This window comes from Puma concolor, chromosome A3, assembly GCF_028749965.1.
Source record: "Puma concolor isolate L17-30 chromosome A3, mPumCon1.1.hap2, whole genome shotgun sequence".
Taxonomy (NCBI): domain Eukaryota; kingdom Metazoa; phylum Chordata; class Mammalia; order Carnivora; family Felidae; genus Puma; species Puma concolor.
The window spans coordinates 50,868,248-50,889,419 of NC_141669.1; the positions used below are offsets into that span (position 1 = coordinate 50,868,248).

The 21,172-nt window shown below is 39.8% G+C and overlaps 1 protein-coding gene across 2 annotated transcripts; it reads left to right on the plus strand.

The window, feature by feature from the left end:
* The first annotated feature begins 1,133 nt into the window (after window positions 1-1,133).
* Window positions 1,134-18,945, plus strand: DUSP11 (dual specificity phosphatase 11). 2 transcript variants are annotated; one of them, XM_025931886.2, is made up of 9 exons: window positions 1,134-1,381; window positions 3,042-3,117; window positions 6,015-6,146; window positions 10,258-10,381; window positions 14,210-14,270; window positions 16,769-16,815; window positions 17,091-17,166; window positions 17,398-17,580; window positions 18,473-18,945. In XM_025931886.2, the coding sequence occupies exons 1-9, from the start codon at window positions 1,281-1,283 to the stop codon at window positions 18,666-18,668; spliced, it is 996 nt and encodes a 331-aa protein (XP_025787671.1). In that variant the 5' UTR covers window positions 1,134-1,280; the 3' UTR covers window positions 18,669-18,945. The 2 variants fall into 2 exon arrangements, with proteins under 2 accessions (XP_025787671.1, XP_025787672.1); XM_025931887.2 differs by having other exon boundaries at window positions 1,135-1,381; window positions 17,395-17,580.
* The last annotated feature ends 2,227 nt before the right edge of the window (window positions 18,946-21,172 follow it).

The window sequence follows — 21,172 nt, forward strand, 5'->3', positions numbered from 1 at the left end:
CCAGAAACGTTAAAGATAGTGATCTTTTTATCCATTCATTTGATCATTTATTCAATAACTCTGACCCTTCTGGCCCTCAGTTTACCCAGTAGCAGACTACTAAGTGTATGTAAGACACTTTCACAAGTTAGAAACTAATGAATACAAATAACGAAAAATTAGCTATTATAATTATCTACAGTTTAACCTGGAATTAGTACTCTAGTCTGTCTCCATACCTACTGTAGGACATGCTGTCCTTTGCTGTTTAAATTATAGCAGAATTCAGACTTTTTCTAGCAGGTACAGTTCCCTATGCCTGATACTGTGTGGAAATCTTAGACTTGAGCTTCCACTCCTGTCTTTCAGTCTGTTTGTTTGTTGTATTTTCTAAAACCCTACAGACCTAAGGTCAACCTCTAATGTGATACCTGGTGCATGATAAGAACCCAATAAAAGTTTCACTGTGAGTGGGAGTGTAGGTTGATACAATATTTTTGGAGGGTAATGTGGAAGTATCCTTCCAAATTTTAATCCAACATATCATTCATTCCAGAAAATCTACTTCTAGGGATTTAGATATAGTTGTATACATATATAAGGGCATTCATACTGCAGCCTGTCTGTTACAGAGGACCAAAAAAAAAAAAAAAAAAAAAACAACCAAAAAAAAAACCTGAAAACAATTATTGGATTGGTTATATAGATTATGGCTCTTATAATCAATGAAGTACTATGCAAAGCAGGCATTAAAAATAATAGAGTGGATGTATGCATAAACTGACTGGGAAAATCAGTACCCAAGATATACTGTAGGATATGTATACTATACTGTTTTTGTACAAAATGAAAGATATCCATATATTTACAAATAAACGTATATATATATATATATATATATATATATATATACACACACAATAAGTATGAATGTAAGCAGTTGGAAAATACCTGGAAGAACCACACAAGGAACTGGGGCACTGGGACTTAACCCTCATTCCATGTCCTGTACTATTTGAATTCTGGTGTACCTACATGCTCATCGAACCTGCGCTACCGACCCCCAGCTTAGGAGGGCACTGTCGCTCTCTGACTCCTGTTTACTAATCAAACTTCTCCGTCAGCCAGCGTGTTGACGTCATCACGACTGTCGGTGGCGCGTGCGCAGTTGCAAGGGGCCTGGGAACTGCGTGGGTTGCTGCCTAGGCGCTTCCGCTCCGGGATCTTGTTCTGGCACCGTAGGCGCTGGACTGGCGGCTTTGACTCTCTTGCTGTTGGGTGGGAGGCATCTTGGGGCCTACATGAGCCAGTGGCATCATGCCCGCGGCGGCTGGGGCCAAGGACGCGCGTACTCTGGACGTCGCTCCACCAAGAAGAGGGGCGGAAACCACGTCCCGGAAAGGTAATCTGCCCTGGCCCCTGGGCGTGGCCCTCCACTTGGGCGCTCGGCGGCCTGGGCTCCATGTCTTGTGGTCTCTTACCTGTATCTGTCCCCGCGACGCGCTTGGCCCGTCCACCCAAGCTGGGAGGCATGGATCCTCACGCTGCTCCGCCCACAGCAGCTGGGTTCTGATTTCTCCCCATTCCGTTAAAAGCGAGGCTCTGGCCATTGCTTCTCTGTTAAAATGCACAGGAATGGCTTTTTAAGATGGGACTGACTGCCAGTGTCGGGGACACCCCTTAATTACCAAATTGGAGTCTCCCTCAGTTCCTCGAGCTGTGTTGTTTTGACACAGCAAACGTGAGTAATGAGGACCAAGTTTGAGTGGAAAAAAAACCACCAGTACATCCGAACTTTCCTCCGAAAAAGTTGATTTATATTGTTTCCAGCAATCACAGAGGGCATAGGTTTGCTTCCTAACACGTTTCATTTGAGATAGCTTCTTCTGTGCAAATGATTAATTTTAAGACTTTGCTCATGTGTGCATTGAACTCTTTTATTCCTTGAAATCTTCCTTTCCTCCCATCTCCTACATCAAGTCCCCTTCATTTTATCTCCGGAATATCTTTACTCTGTCAGCATCCTAATACAGAACTTGCCTGATCTATTGCAGTTAGGTCCTAAGTAGTGTACATATATCTAACTCTTGTCTCTTTCCAATCCATTCTTCACACAAGAAGTCTTGTTATTTATTTTTTTATTTTTTTTAATTTTAATGTTTTTTTAAATTTATTCTTGAGAGAGAGACAGAGCATGAGCGAGGGAAGGGCAGAGAGAGAGAGGGACACAGAATCTGAAGCAGACTCCAGGCTCTGAGCTGTCAACACAGCGCCCGACGTGGGGCTCGAACTCGTGAGCCGTGAGATCATGACCTGAGCCGAAGTTGGATGCTCAACCAACTGAGCCACCCAGGCACCCCACAGGAAGTCTTTTTAATAGACTAGTTGGACTATTGCCCATAAACATCAAACAAAAACATGGTTTTAAGAATAAAAAGAAACTCTTTACCATGGTCTTTAAGAGTCTGCATAGACTAGACTCTTCCCTTGCTTTTCCAGCCCCATCTTGTGCCACTTTTGTCCTCACTTTCTATGCTTCAGCTATACTGAATTCACCTTAGTTAACTAGCTCATCCTACAGAAGTCAGCTCAAATATGACTTCACTGTGACTCCTAACATTATTAAGTGAAGTTCACAGTCCCTTTTCTATCAGGTTTTCTTTTAAAATGTGAACTTGAAGTTCCCTACTGACTGCATTTGATGGCACCAGTTGTGTAAGGACTGAAAGTAAACTGTCAAGTCAAAGAATTGAATTTAAACTTTTAATCAACAGGTATACAGTAATGACACCGGAGTATTCAGGACTGGGCTAGGTTTTATTGGGGATACAAAAATACTGGACAAGTCTGGTTTTCGATGTTCCTTATTTGTTGAGACCTGTGCACTGTTTTGTTGCCTGTGTCTAGAAAAGTATAAGTTGTTACTAGGTGGGGTTGAGTACATGGAATAGCAAAATTCAAAGCAGGGAGAAGAGGGGAACGTCTGTGTGGGCTATGGTGTCCATTTACAAGGAGCCATCATTCTATGCTGGGGTACAGGCTAACATAAAATGTATTAATAGGTGGAAAGACTATCTTCCAGTTGGACAACGGATGCCTGGGACTCGTTTCATTGCTTTCAAAGTTCCTTTGAAAAAGGTAAGCAAAAGTTAATTCAGTATTCTTTCACAAATCTGAATTCATGATATAGAATGCTGGTTCTCAACACTGACATGCTCCATCTTCCCTTTTTTTTTTTTTTAAGTTTTTATTCATTATTTTTAATTTTTATTTTTTTAGTAATCTACCCAGTGCAGGGGCCAAATGCATGACTCTGTGGTCAAGAGTCGCTTGCTCTTCCGAGTGAGCAGCCAGGCACCCCTCCATTTTCCCTTTTTAATAACAAGTACGTTGTGTATCCCCTTTAGTATCCTGAAATAGTTATAGTTAAATACTACTTCGCTACTTAATTTTAAAGAAAAAAAGTCAACCTATGCTCTAATTATAATGTAAACACTAAATAAGATAAAGTAACTTACAATAAAGTAATATGTAATTAATTTCAATATGTAAATGTTTGGGCATGACTATATTAGAAATACAAAAGTAGTTGGTTACTTGCAGCGTGAATACAAACACTGCAAATGCAGACCGATCTAGGTGGGTTTTACTGCCTGTCAGAAATTTCCATGATAGTGAACAGCTCTTAGTAGATTTTCAAATAAAACAAAGTACAATTTTTACGTGATTGAAACGTAATTACTATCTTGGAAAATTCAATGTACTTTAAAACTCTGCAGAAAACCTCTTGTGTTTATTTGTGAAACGGAGTTAGGTTCTAAGGCTTAGATAACTCTGTGCAGTTTTTCACCTATATGAGGTGTTGAATAGGACATTCAAAAGTCATTCAGGTGTGAGACACATTTGTAGGACTGTTCTGAATTTGGCAAGATTTCTAGCATCTGTGACCCCCATTTACTAAATGGTAGACTACTTCACTCCCATCATCATAACTAAAAAATAAAAAGCCCTTGATTAGCAAGGTCGCGATTTCAGCATGGAAACTCTGAAAACTGTGTCTTTGTTAGAACTCAGGAAGGAATAGGTGAGGAAAGCATTTGACCAATATAAAAAAAGTAAGAAGAGACTCATGAAACTGCCCGGCATAGCATGGATTGGTATCTGGAAAAGCCGCTTTGAATGTGTTGAGATTTTGTTTAATTTGTGACTCATAGGTCAGGGTTCCTTTTTCATCTACTGTGTCAGTTCTTCTGCATCTCTGGACTTAAAAACTAGTCTTCTCATAAAGATAATCTTATGGCTCTTATTCACATCCATCAACACCAAGCATAATGTTTGGCATATAGTAAACGTTAACAAATATTTATTGAATGGACATTCCCAGCCCCCATTTGGAGCTGCTGCGAATTATCTCCTATATTCCTCCTTTTCTCTGTGCAGTTGTCCTGATTCCTCAACTCCTTACCCAGTGGTCTCTAAAAGTGGATTCCCGAGCTTCCACAAGGGCCCCTGCGTAGCCCCTTGCCTGAAAGTACACCAGCAAGGTAGACAACAGGAAGACTCTTCCGTTTCCCTTCCTCCACACAGCCACAGATCTTTCCTGTATGATGTCATGACAAAAAGCCTCCTCCTAGCTCTGTATACTCAGGTTATCTGGCTCAGCGTTGGGATTGTTTAGGCACTGTACAGGGGATTACAGAGCTGCATAACCACCCCCCCACCCCCCCCACCCCCAGTGCAGTTCCTTTTCATGCTGTAGAGTTAGGAAGCAAAACGTGACATTGAGTTCCTGTGTGTTTTATGGAAGTCACCCAAAGAAAAGCAGTCACTTGACAGTCACTTCTTATGCATACCGGAATACGAAATAGAGTATGTCAAGTGTCACATGAATGCCATGGCCAGAAATACCTAGGAATTCAAAGGAGGGGGAAATGGTAACAGACAGGAAGGCTTCCTAAAGTTAGTTGTTGTTCACATGACTGGAGAGGATATTTGATTCATCAGCTCCAAGTCTGCAAGAAGCTTACTGGAGAGATTGTATGCCTCATTGTAATTAATATACTCTTCAACACTTTTACAGTTTTACATGGAAGACTTAATATCATCAAACTGTCAAATCTTCCTAAGTTAACTTATTATAAATTTAACATCATCTCAAATAGATTGATTCTAAAACTCATAGAGAAAAATAAACCTAAATAACCAGGAAAATTCTGAAAAAGAATACTGGGAGAAGGGGATCATGGAGCCCTGTCAGATAGGAAGCTGTGTTAAAAGTGTTGAGCACAGGCAATTTTTAGGGCAGGGAAACTATTCTGTGTGATACTGTAAGTATAAACACATGTCGTTATTCTTTGGTCAAAACCAGTAGACTGTACAACACAAAGTGATTTGTAATGTAAACTGTGGACCTTGAAAACGACATGTCCATGTTGGTTCATCGATTGTAACACATGGACCTTACAGGTATGGAATGTCGATGGTGGGGAAAGTTGTGTGGGGTAAAGGAGAGAGGGTATAAGAAGAAACTCTACTTTCTGCTCAGTTTTGCTCTGAAGCTAAAACTGCTCTAAAAACTAGTCTATTAATTTAAAAAAAGTGTGTGGCTGACATTTGAATAACCAAACAGATCAATGAGCAGAGTAGGTAAATAAGCCAAATATGTAAAAGAATATTTAGCAATAGAAGCCACCCTTCATACAGAGAAGTATTCAGGAAGTATTTAGAAGTAGTTATAGATGCGCCAGGTGGAGCTGAAGATTTGATGGACAGAATGGATGCAGTCTCTGCCTTCTGGCAGTTGCAGTCTGGTTAGGAGATCAACATGAGACAAGTAAACACAGAAATAAATACATAGAAATGAGCTTACTTTCTCCCGCCTCATCTCTGGAAGAAAAGATTGTAATCTAGCTTATAAATTCCAGCAGAGTGGAAACTTTTCTTTGAATTTCATTGTGTGTTAGCATCACAGGGCTTGAATAAATGGAAAAGGATTTTAAGCACATGTTTGCTTTTTCTTTCATTCTCTCTAACAGAGTTTTGAAAAGCACCTTGCTCCAGAAGAACGTTTTTCCCCCTTGGATCTTTTTAACAAACTCCAAAAACAGAATGAAGAACTTGGACTGATTATTGACTTAACATACACTCATCGCTATTATAAACCAGAGGTAAATGGAACCTTTAACTGAAAAGGACCGACTTCCCAATACGCTAATAATTCTTAGTAAGTCAGTAGTTATCATCTTACACTAAGGTGAATCCTGGCTTATTTTCACGGGTAATAGTTCAAAAAAGGAAGTTAACGGTTTCCTTAAGCACATACTTCTAATTGGTGTCTCAAAATGAGATTAAAGACATGAATTGAACTGTAATGTTGGCTCTGTGTGTACTTAAGAAATTCTATAAGCTTCCATGTTCCATATTTTGAAAATGAAATAAATTTTTAGTAAGAATAGTAGCAGCCTAAAAGAAAAGAAGTAAATATCCACTGTGTCTTTAGCACTTATTTTAAGCAGTTGACTGAGCATGTAAACATCATGGTAAAAGACCACTATTAGCTCTAAGTTTTATCCTTTCCTTTTCCTAATATCTCTGATAAAAAACAGAACCCCATATAATCTGTTGGCCCATGTGACATATCAGTGTGAGGGAATTATCCTTCTGACCAATTTCATGGCCTTGGACGACAGTAACACTAAACGTTTATTAATACTTGTAGGGGGCCTGGGTGGCTCAGTTGGTTAAGCGTCTGACTCTTGGTTTTAGCTCAGTTCATGATCTCACGTTTTGTGAGTTCGAGTCCCGCATCGGGCTCTTTGCTGGCACTGCGGAGCCTGCTTGGGATTCTCTGTCTCTGTCTCTCTGGCCCTCCTCCCCTGCTCATGCTCTTTCTCTCTCTCTCAAAATAAATTAAAAAATTTAGAAAATAGATTTGTAAAACAGTTTGCCATTTAAAAAGTACTTTTACATACCTTATCGTAGTTAATCTTCACAACAGTCCTTTGCTGATGAAGTACTGGTATCTCCTGAGTGCTTGCTCTGCACTAAGCTCAGAGGATAGATGATCACAACTGCTTATCTTACAGATGATGAATCTGAGGCTCAAAAAAGGAAGAATTGACACTTAAATTCAGTTATTCCTGTTTTTGTGTGTGTGTGTGGCCAGTTGTATGTAAATATCATTTTAACCATTCATAAGTGTCCAATTCTGTGGCATTAAATACATTCACAACATTGTGTCACCATCATCACTGCCTATAACCAAAACTTTTTCATCATCCTAAACAAAAACTGCACTCATTAAACAATAATGTCATTTCCTCTTCCTGCGGAGGTAACCTGTATGCTACTCTCTGGAGTGGAATCATACAATATTTGTCCTTTTGTGTCTCACCTACTTCACTAAACATAATGTTTTCAAGTTTCATACATGTAACAAAATGTCATTCCTTGTCACGGCTGAGTAATATTCCATATTTTGTTTATCTCTTCACATGTTGATGCACACTTGAGTTGTTTCCACCTTTTGGCTATTGTGAATAATACTGCTGTGAACATTGATGTACCAATAGTTGTTCAGATTCCTGCTTTCACCTCCTTTACATGTCTAGGTAGGAGTGCAGTTATTGGATCATATGGTAGTTCTATGTTTAGAAACCTTTAAGACCACCAAACTTTTCCAGTGTCGTTTTTTGCATGTTTGTTTCTTGGTTTTAATGTTTTATTACTTATTTTTGAGAGAGAGAGAGAGAGAGAGAGACAGAGACAGCATGAGCAGGGGAGGGGCAAAGAGAGAGGGAGACACAGAATCTGAAGCAGGCTCCAGGCTCTGAGCTGTCAGCACAGAGCCTGATGTGGGGCTTGAACTCAAGAACTGTGAGATCATGATCTGAGCTGAAGTCGGACGCTTAACCAACTGAGCCACCCAGGCACCCCTCCAGTGTCATTTTTTAAATAATTACCACAACTTTTAAACATACACAGAAGTAGGCATAATACTGTGGGCATTCATTGTACACCCATGAACTCATCCAGCTTTAATCTCTATTAATTGATGCTGTCGGGTTTCATCTGTACACCTTCTGGTTTCACCCCATTCCATATAATTTTGAAGCAGATCCCATGTATTATATAGCATATAATTTCACCTGTACATTTTTTGTATATATATTTAAAATATACGACTTTTATTCCTTACTGTCATTATTTAACATCAAATATCCAGTCAGTGCTCAAATTTTCAGTTCTTCTAAATGTCATAAAAAATGTTTTTTAAGAGTTTGAATTAAGGGGCGCCTGGGTGGCTCAGTCGGCTAAGCGTCTGACTTCGGCTCAGGTCATGATCTCATGGTTTGTGAGTTCAAGCCTTGCATCTGGCTCTGTGCTGACAGCTCAGAGCCTGGAGCCTGCTTTGGATTCTGTGTCTCCCTATCTCTCTCTCTGCCCTTCCCCTGCTTACACTCTGTCTCTCTCTCTCAAAAATAAATAAACATAAAAAAAGAAAAAAAAGTTTGAATTAAATCCAAATAAGATTCACCCTTTGCCTTTGATTATTAGGTCTCTGAAGTCTTATTTAATCTGTAAGTTCTCCTTCCATGTCTCTCTCACATACTTTTTTTCTCCCCCCTTGAGTTTTAATTTTTGAAGAAACCAGTTTGTTCTATCTAGATTTGATGATTTCCTCCCCATGTGTTAACATATTCTTCAGTCTTTTATTTCCTGTAAATTGGTAGTTGGACCCAGAGGCTTGACCAGATTAGACTTAATTTTTTTTTTTTTGCGAGACAGTTTCATAGGTTATGATGTGTTCTTCTGTGGAGACCTGTAAGTAATTATCTCTTTCTGTGGTATTACAGTCACTGATGACTGATACCCACATCCATTAATTCATTTGGGGCTTCAAAAATAGTGAATTCTGTCCCTTGTTCATTTATTAGCTGGGCATATTTCTATCGAGAGAAGCTTCCCTCATCATCTGTTTGGTTGCCTAGTTGTAGAGGCATGTGCTTCTTTCCTTTTATTTAACAGGTGTCAAAATAATGAGTTGATCCACTAATATCCTCTGATGGTGACCAATGAGTTTTATTTATTTACTTTTTGTATCATTTTGGACTTCAGTGAAGTTATTCTCCTTGAGGCACAAATTGAGGCCCTATCTTTGCCCAGTTGGAGCTTCTGAGTATGGCTCCTGAATATGACATCAGTTGTTTGTAGGCTTTTTCTGTGATCAGAGCTAGGAAATATGTTTGTTTGTTTGTTTGTTTTTTTAATTTTTTTTTCAACGTTTATTTATTTTTGGGACAGAGAGAGACAGAGCATGAACGGGGGAGGGGCAGAGAGAGAGGGAGACACAGAATCGGAAACAGGCTCCAGGCTCTGAGCCATCAGCCCAGAGCCCGACGCGGGGCTCGAACTCCCGGACCGCGAGATCGTGACCTGGCTGAAGTCGGACGCTTAACCGACTGCGCCACCCAGGCGCCCCTGTTTTTAATATAAATAAATCATAGATTCATGTTGGTACTTGCCATTTAAATTCAGAACCATAGGATTTTCACTTAACCTCTTCTTCTTTTTTTTTTTTTAAATTTTTTTTTTTTTTTAACGTTTATTTATTTTTGAGACAGAGAGAGACAGAGCATGAACGGGTGAGGGGCAGAGAGAGAGGGAGACACAGAATCGGAAGCAGGCCCCAGGCTCTGAGCCATCAGCCCAGAGCCCGACGTGGGGCTCGAACTCACGTACCGTGAGATCGTGACCTGAGCTGAAGTCGGAGGCTCAACCGACTGAGCCACCCAGGCGCCCCTTAACCTCTTCTTTTATTGGTGTCTGATTTCTCCTGCCCCTGAGAATACCAGCTCTCAACAGTGCCTGAAATTTGCTCAGTCTCACAGTTCAAATCCAAGTTTTTCTGACTCTGTTCTACTATTCTACTTAAATCACAGCGGCTTTATGACTCTCAAAATATAAAATATTAAGTAGAACTATTCATATAATTTTTAGTTTTTATGCATTCATTTAAATGGACTTGACTTTCAGTTTTGTATCCTATTGACTACCCATTCTGTAGATTTCATTTTTTTTCCCCCTCATTCTGTAGATTTACTAAAAATCAGATGATGCTTCCTGGTTGAAGCAGCTTGGGAAAAAATGTCTTTTTTTATCAGAATTACTGACAAACTATGTTTATTGTAACCTCTTGGCTTATATTCTGGCTTCTCTAATTTTTAATTCTTTACTTACAAATGAAATAATATGCATTTTCATGGTTTTGCCTTATAGGACTTACCAGAAACTATTCCTTACTTAAAAATTTATACAACTGGGCATCAGGTGCCTGATGATGACACTATTTTTAAATTCAAATGTGCTGTTAATGAGTTTTTGAAAGAAAATAAAGACAATGGTGAGTTTGTTGTTGTTTTTTTTCCCTCTTACTTGAACATTGGTGTGCATTTTGAATGGGGTTGGAATTTTTAGTTTTAACATTAGGCCTGTTGTGTTTGATAATGTTAAGGTAGAAATGTCAGATGGTGCTAATAGAGTGAGTTTTTCCTTGTATGGTCACAAACAATTTAGTTTGAAAAGTGGTTTTAATGAGAAATGTGAACTAGCTCACTCATCTCTAAAACTTTTGAATGGGAAATACATAATAAAATAAACACATTCTTTTATTTATTGGTTCAGAGGTGAGAGTTACGGGGGAAAGGTTAAGAACTGATATATTGCGTCAAAGCGTATGGGAGTGTGGCTTGTGTGACCTTCCACTGAAAACAAGGGGAAAAAAATCTCAACGTCTTAGGGTCTATAAAAGAGACAACAAAAGGAAAAGGTTTGGAATGAGACAGACCCCTAGAAGCAAAGCAAAGCAAAGTGCATCAGTGCAGTGGCATCCTCCTCATGCGTATTTAAGATGTTTCTGCTGTTTTTCCACTTTGGGTACAACTGAGGAAGGACACTACCACCTCTTATTCAGACAGGAAGAACTTTAAAAGGCTGGTGTTTCTTATTTCTGCTTTAAGATCTACCTTACTCTGTTGAAAATAGATCTTATTAAGCTATTAGTGTCTTAATTTTAAGGATCCACTTAACTATTTCCGGCACCTGGCCATCAGAAAGAATGTGGTATTTGCCATATTTTAAGACTGAGGAATCTTTTGTCTTTGAAAAGCCACCGACCTGCAGGAAAAAGTCTTCATTTTGTTCTCTTTCTAAATTTAGCTTGAGGAGTGTATGCTTTATTACATAAATATAACAGTAAATATTCCACATATGTACACATACACACACAAACAGGAAGTAGGGGAGAAAGAATAGAGATGCAGGTGAGAAGATAGGGGCTGGGAGATGACAGGTAGAAAGAGACAAGAATTTTAAGATAATTTTTCACACTATAACGTGGTTGCCTAATGCAGGCATTAGCACTTAAATATCTTAAGCCTTGTTCCCAGATCTTTCCTGTACTTTAACTTTAAAACTTCACGGGCTTGGCCTTGCTTCTGACAGCCACGTCATTTATGGAGGAGGTAAATAATCTGATTTATATTAACTTGTGTCAGAAACATGACTGTGTAAGATGTTAGGGTGCAGCGGCCAGCCTACTCGCTGCTTCAGGGCTCCTTTGTGTGGAACTGTATATAGTATTCCATCTGTTCTGCGAGGGTTAGAAGATCCGTATGAGTACACGTGAACACGTTTGTAAATCTTGTTTGTTCACGTGTTACACCATGTTGGTCTTCTGCTTGTATGGTGCTGACTTCACTGTGCTCTCTGCTCTAGCAGTCTTGGGACCTTGTTTATGATCCATTTTGTCTACCTCTGTTCTAAGCGTCCCCTCCCACAGATTCCAGGCTCCCTGAAGAAGAGGAGGACACTACACTGTCCACTCCCTAGAACTGGTAGAGACTCAGAAAATAAATGGAGTCAGTAAACACTGAGGTTTGTTGGTAGGGCATGGGATACAGAGGTGATAGCATTCTCTGTTCATTAGAAACTTCCCTAGGAAGATAAACATGTGGTAATTAAGATAATGGATTAATTATAACAAAAGAATTAAGTGCAACAGGAATATGGAGGAGAGGTTGAGGAAGGCCTGACCGAGGAGACAGGAGCATTTGAGTTGGGCTGTGGGGAAGAGGACTTTGCCAGAATGAGGAAAGGACAGCCCAGGTTTGGGGAACAAGTGCCAAAGGCACAGGGCTTGAACTTGTGCCGGGGAGCGGCAGCCTCTGGTGTGACTAGAGGGTCGTGTGAAAGGGTGTAGAATTCATATGTTCATTTTCAACAGGTATTTAGAGGACACCTTCAAAGTTGAAGGCACTGTTTTGGGAAGCAGGAACAGAAGAAAGCTCCTGCTCTTTTATACTTTGCATTCTAGTGGGGGAGAGGGATAAATAAGTAACTCTGAAATGTCAGATGGTGAGAAGTGCTTTGGAAAAAAACAGATAGGACACAGAAGTGAGGGAATGTGTTGGGTGATCAGGGGAGGCCTCTCTATTAAGATGTCATTTGAGTAGAGCCTTAAAAGGAGTGAGGAGCCATTGGATATTTGGGGGGTGGGGGAGACAGAGTATTCCAAAGCAGAGGGAATAGTAGGTGCAAAAGTCCCTGAGGCATGACTGTGCCCAGCATGTTTGAGGAATAGGAAGGAGGCCAGTGTAGCTGGAATGCGGAAGGTGTGAGGGCAGAGCAGTAGAAAATGGGATCTGGTAGGTTGGCAGGGGCAAGAAGAGGTGGGTCACGTAGGTCCTTGTAAGTCCTAGTTCAAATCCTTGTGGACTTACAGTTCAGTTGGAGAGCCAGGTTGATGGTACTGTTTATGAAGAGTTCTAAATGCTGTGTTAAAAGTTTGGGCTTTATTCTGTGCTAAATGGAGGTTTTTCAGCAAGGGAGCAACCCTGCGAGTTTGTATTTTAAGTTCACATCTTCCATATGGAGAATCACTTGAAATAGATGAGATTTAGAGGTAGGGAGGTGGTCACCCAGGCAGGGGAGGCCATGTGATTTCCTACCAGACACTTCCTAGTCACAGACATAAATTTTGCCGAGATAACTACACGTGATTGTTTTTTATTTAACTTCTTATATAATTTTTAAGAATTTTTTTTTAACGTTTATTTATTTTTGAGACAGAGAGAGACAGAGCATGAACGGGGGAGGGTCAGAGAGAGGGAGACACAGAATCTGAAACAGGCTCCAGGCTCTGAGCTGTCAGCACAGAGCCCGACGTGGGGCTCGAACTCACGGACCGCGAGATCATGACCTGAGCCGAAGTCGGCCGCCCAACCAACTGAGCCACCCAGGCGCCCCCTTATATAATTTTTTAAATGATGGACTAAGAAATACTGTGGCACAGTTGGAAAAATCTTTGACTTGATCCTAGTCTTTGTTCTGTCTGCCTGCTGTGCAGCTTGGCCTTACGTCTCCAGTTCTCACTTTTTCTTTTTTAATTTTTCTAATGTTTAGTTTTGAGAGAGAGAGACAGACAGACAGGGCACAAGCAGGGGAGGGGCAGAGAGAGAGGGAGACAGAGAATTGGAAGCAGGCTCCAATTGGAAGCAGCTCCGAGCTGTCAGCACAGATCCCCACACAGGATCCCCATGAACCATGAGGTCATGACCTGAGCCAAAGTCAGTCGCTTAACCGATTGAACCACCTAGGCACCCCCGTTCTTGCTTTTTTCATTGTAAAATACCGACAGTGCTGCTCAACTGGGGGCTTCACGGGCACATAGACTGTGGCATGTGTGGAGCAGCAAATGACAGAGGAATGGAAGTGCTTTGGGAACTCATGAGTCCCACCAAAACTATTCTTTTTAATATTCAGCATTGAAAGTAAAGCATTCCATTCATTTCACTCTGAAACAAATTTCATTTTTCTTGTGGCCTGTTTTCTTTTTCACTCCCGTTTTCTATATTTAATCAGTTACTGATAGGCATTCTAGATTAAGCCAGCTGGGTTCGTCTGGGTGCCATTTTACCTGACGAGGCTGTCTCCAGTTTACACGACTGCATGTAAGAGGTGAAGCAAAATTTCCCAGACCATGAATTTTGACTTTATGTTAGATGATTCTTTATTAGTGTGTTCCTAAAATAACTCACTCCTCATCAGCTATTCCTTTTCAGGGTAGTGGTAGTGCTATGGTAACTAATAAATGGTACTCTAAAGAAAATTGGAGAACTTGTTTTTAGTGTATCTACATCACCTATTTAACTCTGTATTCCTTGTTTTGTAGACAAACTTATTGGTGTTCATTGTACTCATGGTTTAAACAGGACTGGCTATCTCATCTGCAGGTGAGTTGCCAACCCCAAGAGACAGACTGTGTTTAGGTTGCTTCATGTACAACGGTAGGTGCAAGCCAGTTGCAAAAAATGCAGTCAGCTTTGAAATGTAGGAAATAGAAAGAAGTCTTGCTTCCCACCCAAAGATTACCACCAGTAATAAGTGAATACGTATTTTTTCAGCCTTTAAAAATGCAGACAGATAATAAGCATATATGTGTAATTTAACGGTATAATATTTAGACATCCTGTTTTATAATATAACATGGTGGACGTCTTCCTGTGAAAGTGTTTGGGAACCTCATTCTTAAAATTTTTAAAAAATGTTTATTTTTGAGAGAGAGACAGAGCACAAGTGTGGGAGGGGGAGAGAGAGAAAGAGAGAGACACAGAATCCAAAGCAGGCTCCAGGCTCTGAGCTGTCAGCACAGAGCCTGATACTGGGCTGGAACCCATGAACCACGAGATCATGCCCTGAGCCAAAGTCGGAGGTTTAACTGACTGAGCCACCCAGGTGCCCCTCATTCTTTTTTAAAGGCTGTATTGCTTTGCTTACTGATGAACATAAAAGTCAGAAATTCTTGATATTTAAAACATTGAACTATTGAACATTCCTATACGAACAAATTTGAATGTATATGCTGTTTTTTGAGATAATTTTAGAATGGAATTTCTGAATCAGAAGTTGATGCTTTTATGCTTTTTGAGGACTGCTGCACTGGACTGACTTCTATTTGTTCATTCAGAAAACACTTACTGAGCATCTGTTATGTGTAAGCACTGTGCTAGACGCTGGCAGTAAGACTTGAGAGACTTGACTTGGCCTTCGGGAACTCTAACAAGTCTAGAGAGAGAATAGACATGCAAGAATCACACAAATGCATGTGGAATTACAACTCTGACAAATGCCAAGAAGGAGAGGGACATGGTTCATGGAGGGCATATTAATAGGGAGGATTTGACTTTAGCATGGAGATTACAGAAAGTTTCTGTGGGGATGTTGGAGCTGATATCTGAAGGATGATGAGGTATTAACCTATTAGGGACTCTGGGGAGAGAATTCTGGGCATAAGGAACAGCAAGGACCGATAATAGGAAAGCGTATGCTGTGTTGGAGGAACAAGCCAGAGAGGCTGGGCCATGGGAAGTATGGTGTTAAAATGGAGCTGAAGTTTAAAAAAAAAGGTAGCGGGGAGCACCTGGCTGGCTAAGTCAGTAGAGCAAGTGACTCTTGATCTCGGGGTCATGAGTTTGAGCTGGAGGGGCACCTGGCTGGCTCATTCAGAGGCGCATGTGACTCTTGATCTTGGAGTCATGAACTTGAGGCTTACGTTGGGTGTAGAGAGATTACTTTCACTTTTTTTTTTTAATTTTAGAGTGTGCAAGCAGGGGGTGGGGGCAGAGAGAGAATCTTAAGCAGTCTCCACACTCTGGGGTGCTCAACGTGGGGCTTGATCTCGTGACCCTGAACTGAAATTTGGATGCTTATGCGTCTGAGCCATGTCGGCACCCTGAGGTTTTTTTTTTTTTTTTTTTTTTTTTTTAAGTTTAAAATAGAGCTGTAGGGGCATCTGGCTGGTTCAGTCAGAAGGGCATACAACTCGATCTTGGGTTTGTGAGTTCAAGCCCCATATTGGATGTAGAGATTTCTTAAAAAAAGGTTTAAAATGGAGTGTGGGGAGGAACTAGATCACGCAGGTCTGTGTTTAAGGTTTTAGACTTGATCTTCAGAGTAATCGAAAACCATTGAACTTTTTTTTGTTAAGGGTGTGGAGAATATAATCAAATTTGGATTTTCAAGTGATTATTTTGCTGAGTAGAGATTACACTGCAGGTGGAAACAAGAAGATAGGTTAGGCTTTTGTAGAAATCAGGGCATGATGGTAACTTGGACGAGGGTGTGGTGGTCATTTTGGTAGAAAGATGTGGACATATTCTAGAGATACTCAGGTAATATCATCTTTAGGATTTGTGGGTTGAAGATGAGGGTGAGGAAGAAATGGCTGACAGTGGTGGTGACTCCTAAGCTTCTGGCCCTTTACAGTTGGTTAGATAGCATTGTTTAGATACGATGTTAATATTTTTCCCAATTTGTTTTTTCCTATTTGTTGGTTCCTAATAAATACTCTGTCACATTAAGTAAGTCTTCTGTTTCTAGTATATAAAACATTTTGATCAAAAAGGACTATTGTATTTTATCAGATGCCTTTTTAACAAGTACCAATTTGTTCCTGTATTTTCTTCTTTCTTCTTTTCTTTTCTTCTTTCACTTACTAACTAAATTGTTAATTACATTAATAGATTTTCTAAAGTTGGGTCATCCTTGCATCCTTGGAATGAAGTCTTTTTGTGGTCATAGTATATCATTCTTGAATAATTATTGGATTAGATGTGCTGATACTTTCTTAGGGTTTTTATATCTGTATTTGTAAATGAAATTGGACCTCTTTTGAATAAACTTGATTTCTTTCTTCTTACATATAAATGACTCAGTTATGTTGTTTTGTTAGATATTTGATTGATGTAGAAGGCATGAGGCCAGATGATGCAATTGAATGTAAGTATGAGTGTTGTCACTATTTTTCCCTTTTTATAAAAGTTGAAGGTGGAAATGTGGATGTATTTCTCAAATTTTGGAAAAAAGAAATGTTTGTAATTCATTTGCTGTGACATAATACAGTCTTTTGCCAAAAGTTTATAAAGGGATGTATCTGGAAATAGTGAGGTATAACAGCTTGAATAATTCATCAGTGGATTTCAGCTTTGATCTACTTTCTCTGTAAAAGACTTGCTTTTTGTACAGTTATTTCTAACAGTTCATCCACTCCTCAGTATTCAATAGGTGCCGTGGACATTGCTTGGAAAGACAAAATTATATTGAAGACCTTCAGAAGGGCCCCATCAGAAGGTACGTTGCATTTTTTATGTGAGGTTTGTGGTTAGGGAGATATGTTTGTAGATTATTTCAGCTGTACATATCCACTCTCCCTGAGGCTTACTTACTTGCTTGGGGAATCTAAACAAGGAGAGAAGTGGGGGAGGATGGCATTGTTATTTTCATGGACCAAAATGTAGTTACTAAATTGGCTACTAAATTTGGAAGCCAGTAATACCGTGTGGAAATGTTCTCTTTGAGGAGTTGGGATTCCAGTGTATCCAGATCAAGTGGTTTTGAAGCTGCAACACATATGATGGAACCAGTCCACACCACTATTAAGTCTGTTAACCAAGGACAGAGGTATAACCTACATCAGACCCAAGGCTATCCAGTACCTTCTTGGCATTTCCACAGCCAGACCCAAGATCTGCAGCAGTCAGTAAGGTATCTGTTCTGTCTACTTTTCTGGAATTGAAATAGAAATTTATATCATAATTTAGTGCAAACACATAGCAATGGTGAGGAATTGACGTTTTCTGGATGATCAGTGTCAACCAGGAGGTATCATTTGCTCCATATTTTGCATTTAGAGCTGAAAAATCAAGTACAAGATGGGGGAATATGTGACTTTTCAGAGGCAGTTGAAAAATGCCTTAGAAAATTTCATTGATTCTAAACTTAGTTTAAGCCAACAATTTGATGTGATTACCAAACAGGATCTTGCATTCTTAGGCTGCATTAATAGTGGTAAAGTTTACAGAATAAGGAAGGGTGTTATTTAAGAGTAAATACAGATTATAGAGAAAGTAGTGAAACTCCAGTATGATATATTTACTGATCTTGCTTTTGAAACAATTAAACTTCAATCTTAATTTTCCAAATTTGTTACATGTCCCATAATTAGAATTCTATACTTTATAACTAATTTACATATGTATTTAAAGTGAAAGCAGCTTCCTGTTTTTAAAAATAAATACCTTATTCTGTCTCATGTCAACTCTGCTGACTTGGGGAGAAAGTATTTGATTAGAAAAGTGTGGGCATTTATCTGTGTAGGGAAAAGTGGAATGGCTCCTGGAAACCTACCATGTGCCAAGGTGTTGTGGTAGGTAATTTAATTATGTTGTCTTAATTTACCTTGAAAACAACCCATGAAGATGGAAGGTATTGGCTCCATTTTATAAAGAACTAAGAAATCCAAAGATTAAGCAACTTATCTGCTAAGGTTATACAGGTAGAAAACAGTAGAGCCAGAATATCTATGTATTATTTTATAAAGCTTATATATTTTATTAAACTAATAATAATTAATTGCTTTTTTGTTTGTTTGTTTAAGAAAATTTTCACAGAATCAAAATGTTTCCCAGAGAGGCCATATCCCTCCTCCTGGGCCCCCTGGAGAGGACTATTCACAATTGAGGTACTCTTGGAATGTAATGCCAAATGCCAGTCAAGTAGCCCAGAATAAAAGGTGGTATCCTGGCACTTACTACGGACTATCCTATCCAGCCTATTGTGGATGGACCGAATGACACAAACCTATCCTGGAAATCTCTCTGTGGATAGAGCAAGACTGAAGACAGCTGGAGTGACTTTTTATAAGATCAGATCAAATGAGGTTTATAATCTGCTTCATTCCTCCCTCATGTGTTCAAACTTAAGGAAAAATTACATTGATACTTACCTCTTTGATGAGAAATTTGCAGTATTTACAACAGTAAAGGAAATAATCTGTCATTCAGTCTTAAATTTTTTTAAAGAAGATGATATTTTAGAACTGATAAAGTAATAAAGAATTTCCCTCGTGAATTATTTTTCAAAAATTCTGTTTTCTTGGGGTGCCTGGGTGGTTCATTTAAATGTCTGACTCTTGATTTCAGCTCAGGTCATGATCTCACGGTTTGTGAGATCAAGCTGTGCGTTGGGCTCTGTGCTGACAGTGTGGAGCCTGCCTGGGATCCCCCCCCCCCCCCCCCCCCCCCGCCTCTCACGCTCTCACTCTCGAAATAATTAAGTAAAACTTAAAATGCTGTCTTTATCCATGATTTCCTTCTGACCAATTTTGTGATAGGAGTGTATGTGCAGAAATTTTTAGTGTTCTTCTCATATTCTATTAATGACCCAATCATTAAGGGTATCTTTTTTTCCCCCTAACCGTTCAAGATTTCTGTTACAATCTACCTAAGAGTCCAACCATTTGCTTAGAACCTAATCACTACTTGAAATTAGTAATTGTATTTTTGTGATTAGACATTTCTTTCTTTGGAAGCCTGTTGTAGGATTTGACCAACTTCTTTCACTGAATTGTCAGATATGCCATCTAACACAGGAATGGGTAAACTTTTAGGAATTGACTATCAGTTGGGCGAGAAACTGATTGAGAAACCAGAATGCTGGGGAATTTGCCTGACAGGGTAATTGTTATCTACTGAGTAGAACTATTTGGTAAACTGGAAAACTTTTATAGACCATAAAAGTTCTTTAATGAACAGAAGAGGATACAACATTTAAAGCCTGAGATATAGGAAAACTTGTAGACGACAAGCATGGCTCCTTGTGTTATTGCTTCTCTGTTGAACATAAACCTACTGGGATCTTTTTCCACTTGCCTCACAGCAGAGTGGTGCCTTGATCTTGACTTCTAAGTTCTTTTCCGCTGGTATACCTCTGGAACATGCAGATGGATCACTTGGGAGGTGTTAAATATTCTGAGTTGCAAAGAAGCCAGAGACCTTAGTTTGCTCAAGAAAGTGCCTCACTAACATGACATCCAAGCCTCCGTAGATACTTGGTGAATACCTGGGTGACCTGGCTTCATTTTTTTAAAGCCTCTGACTTTGAAGATTTGTATCCTAGAATGTCTCGTGCTGCATGTGATAGGTATTTTCTTTATGCTCTGTTACATACCAACATGTGGAACCTGACTCTCAGGAAGTGCTCTTCTAGTTCAACCAGTGCCCTGGTCCATGTCTAATTAGCTTAGTCAGGCTGCTACCCTTCATCTAAGTGATGGCTCATGACAGGTTCCTGTGCCTGACACATGTAGTTCTTCTTGCTAAAAGGTGGCTCTTGCAGAATTGTTCCCCAGGATACATCATGAAGGCTCACTTGGACTGAAATTGGAGCAAGACAACTGGTGAGGCGTGAAAGAACAAGCAGGGGCAGGTATGGGAATCCAGCTTCGCTGATAGTTTTCCTTGGCAAGCAGTTTCTAAGGAGGACATTGCCAGCACAAGTGCCATCATTATAAGTACTGCTACCTTCGAAACATGTGACCCTATCATGCCCTCTGTCCCCTTCCCTTTCAGTTGTCAACATGGTTTGTTAAAAAAAAAAAATTAGTCTCCGTTTGCTATCTCACGTCTCATTCTGCACCACACTAGAGTTGTGGCTTCCACTCGCACCACACCATTGTTAAGACCTCTGGCAAAAGGGACCAGCGACTCCCTTTTTTTTCAGAGGTCTTCAGGGGCCTTTTAAGCTTTTAGAGTTTTCATTTTTATTTTAAAAAAATGTATGAGTAGTTTAAAATTCAAATAGTTTTGGCGTACCTGGATGGCTCAGTCAGTTAAGCATCCAACTCTCGACTTTGGCTCAGGTCATGATCTCGCGGTTCGTGAGTTGGAGATGGTTCGTGAGTTTGAGCCCTACATCAGGCTCTACGCTGACAGCACAGGGCCTGTTTGGGATTCTTTTTCTCCTTCCCTCTATGTTCCTCCCCCTCTTGTGCCCTCTCTCTCTCAAAATAAATAAATTTAAAAATTAAAAAAAAAATTCAAATAGTTCTACTGAGATTACCATGGAAAAGGATAGTTCCCTGTCTGCCCTACCCCCGGCTATCACTCCCCAAACACTGAGTAGTTTTGCATTATCTTCTAGTATTTGCCTCCATGTTTAAATACTATGCTTATTTAGCCACTTGTTGATTTTTCCATTTGTGATGCTACCTGTTACCCTCCTGCTGTGGAAGATGAGGATTTAGTTCGTGCACATCACTTACCCACATGCACACTTCTATTCCCTCATCCCTTCAGTA

What these genes read in the sequence shown, in the direction of transcription:
- DUSP11 (XM_025931887.2), top strand. Translation starts at nt 1,281, where the DNA reads ATGAGCCAGTGGCATCATGCCCGCGGCGGCTGGGGCCAAGGACGCGCG. An exon ending in ATCGCTATTATAAACCAGAG is followed by an intron (nt 6,147 to 10,257) that starts GTAAATGGAACC and finishes TTTGCCTTATAG; the next exon opens with GACTTACCAGAAACTATTCC. An exon ending in CAGAAGGGCCCCATCAGAAG is followed by an intron (nt 17,167 to 17,394) that starts GTACGTTGCATT and finishes GTTCTCTTTGAG; the next exon opens with GAGTTGGGATTCCAGTGTAT.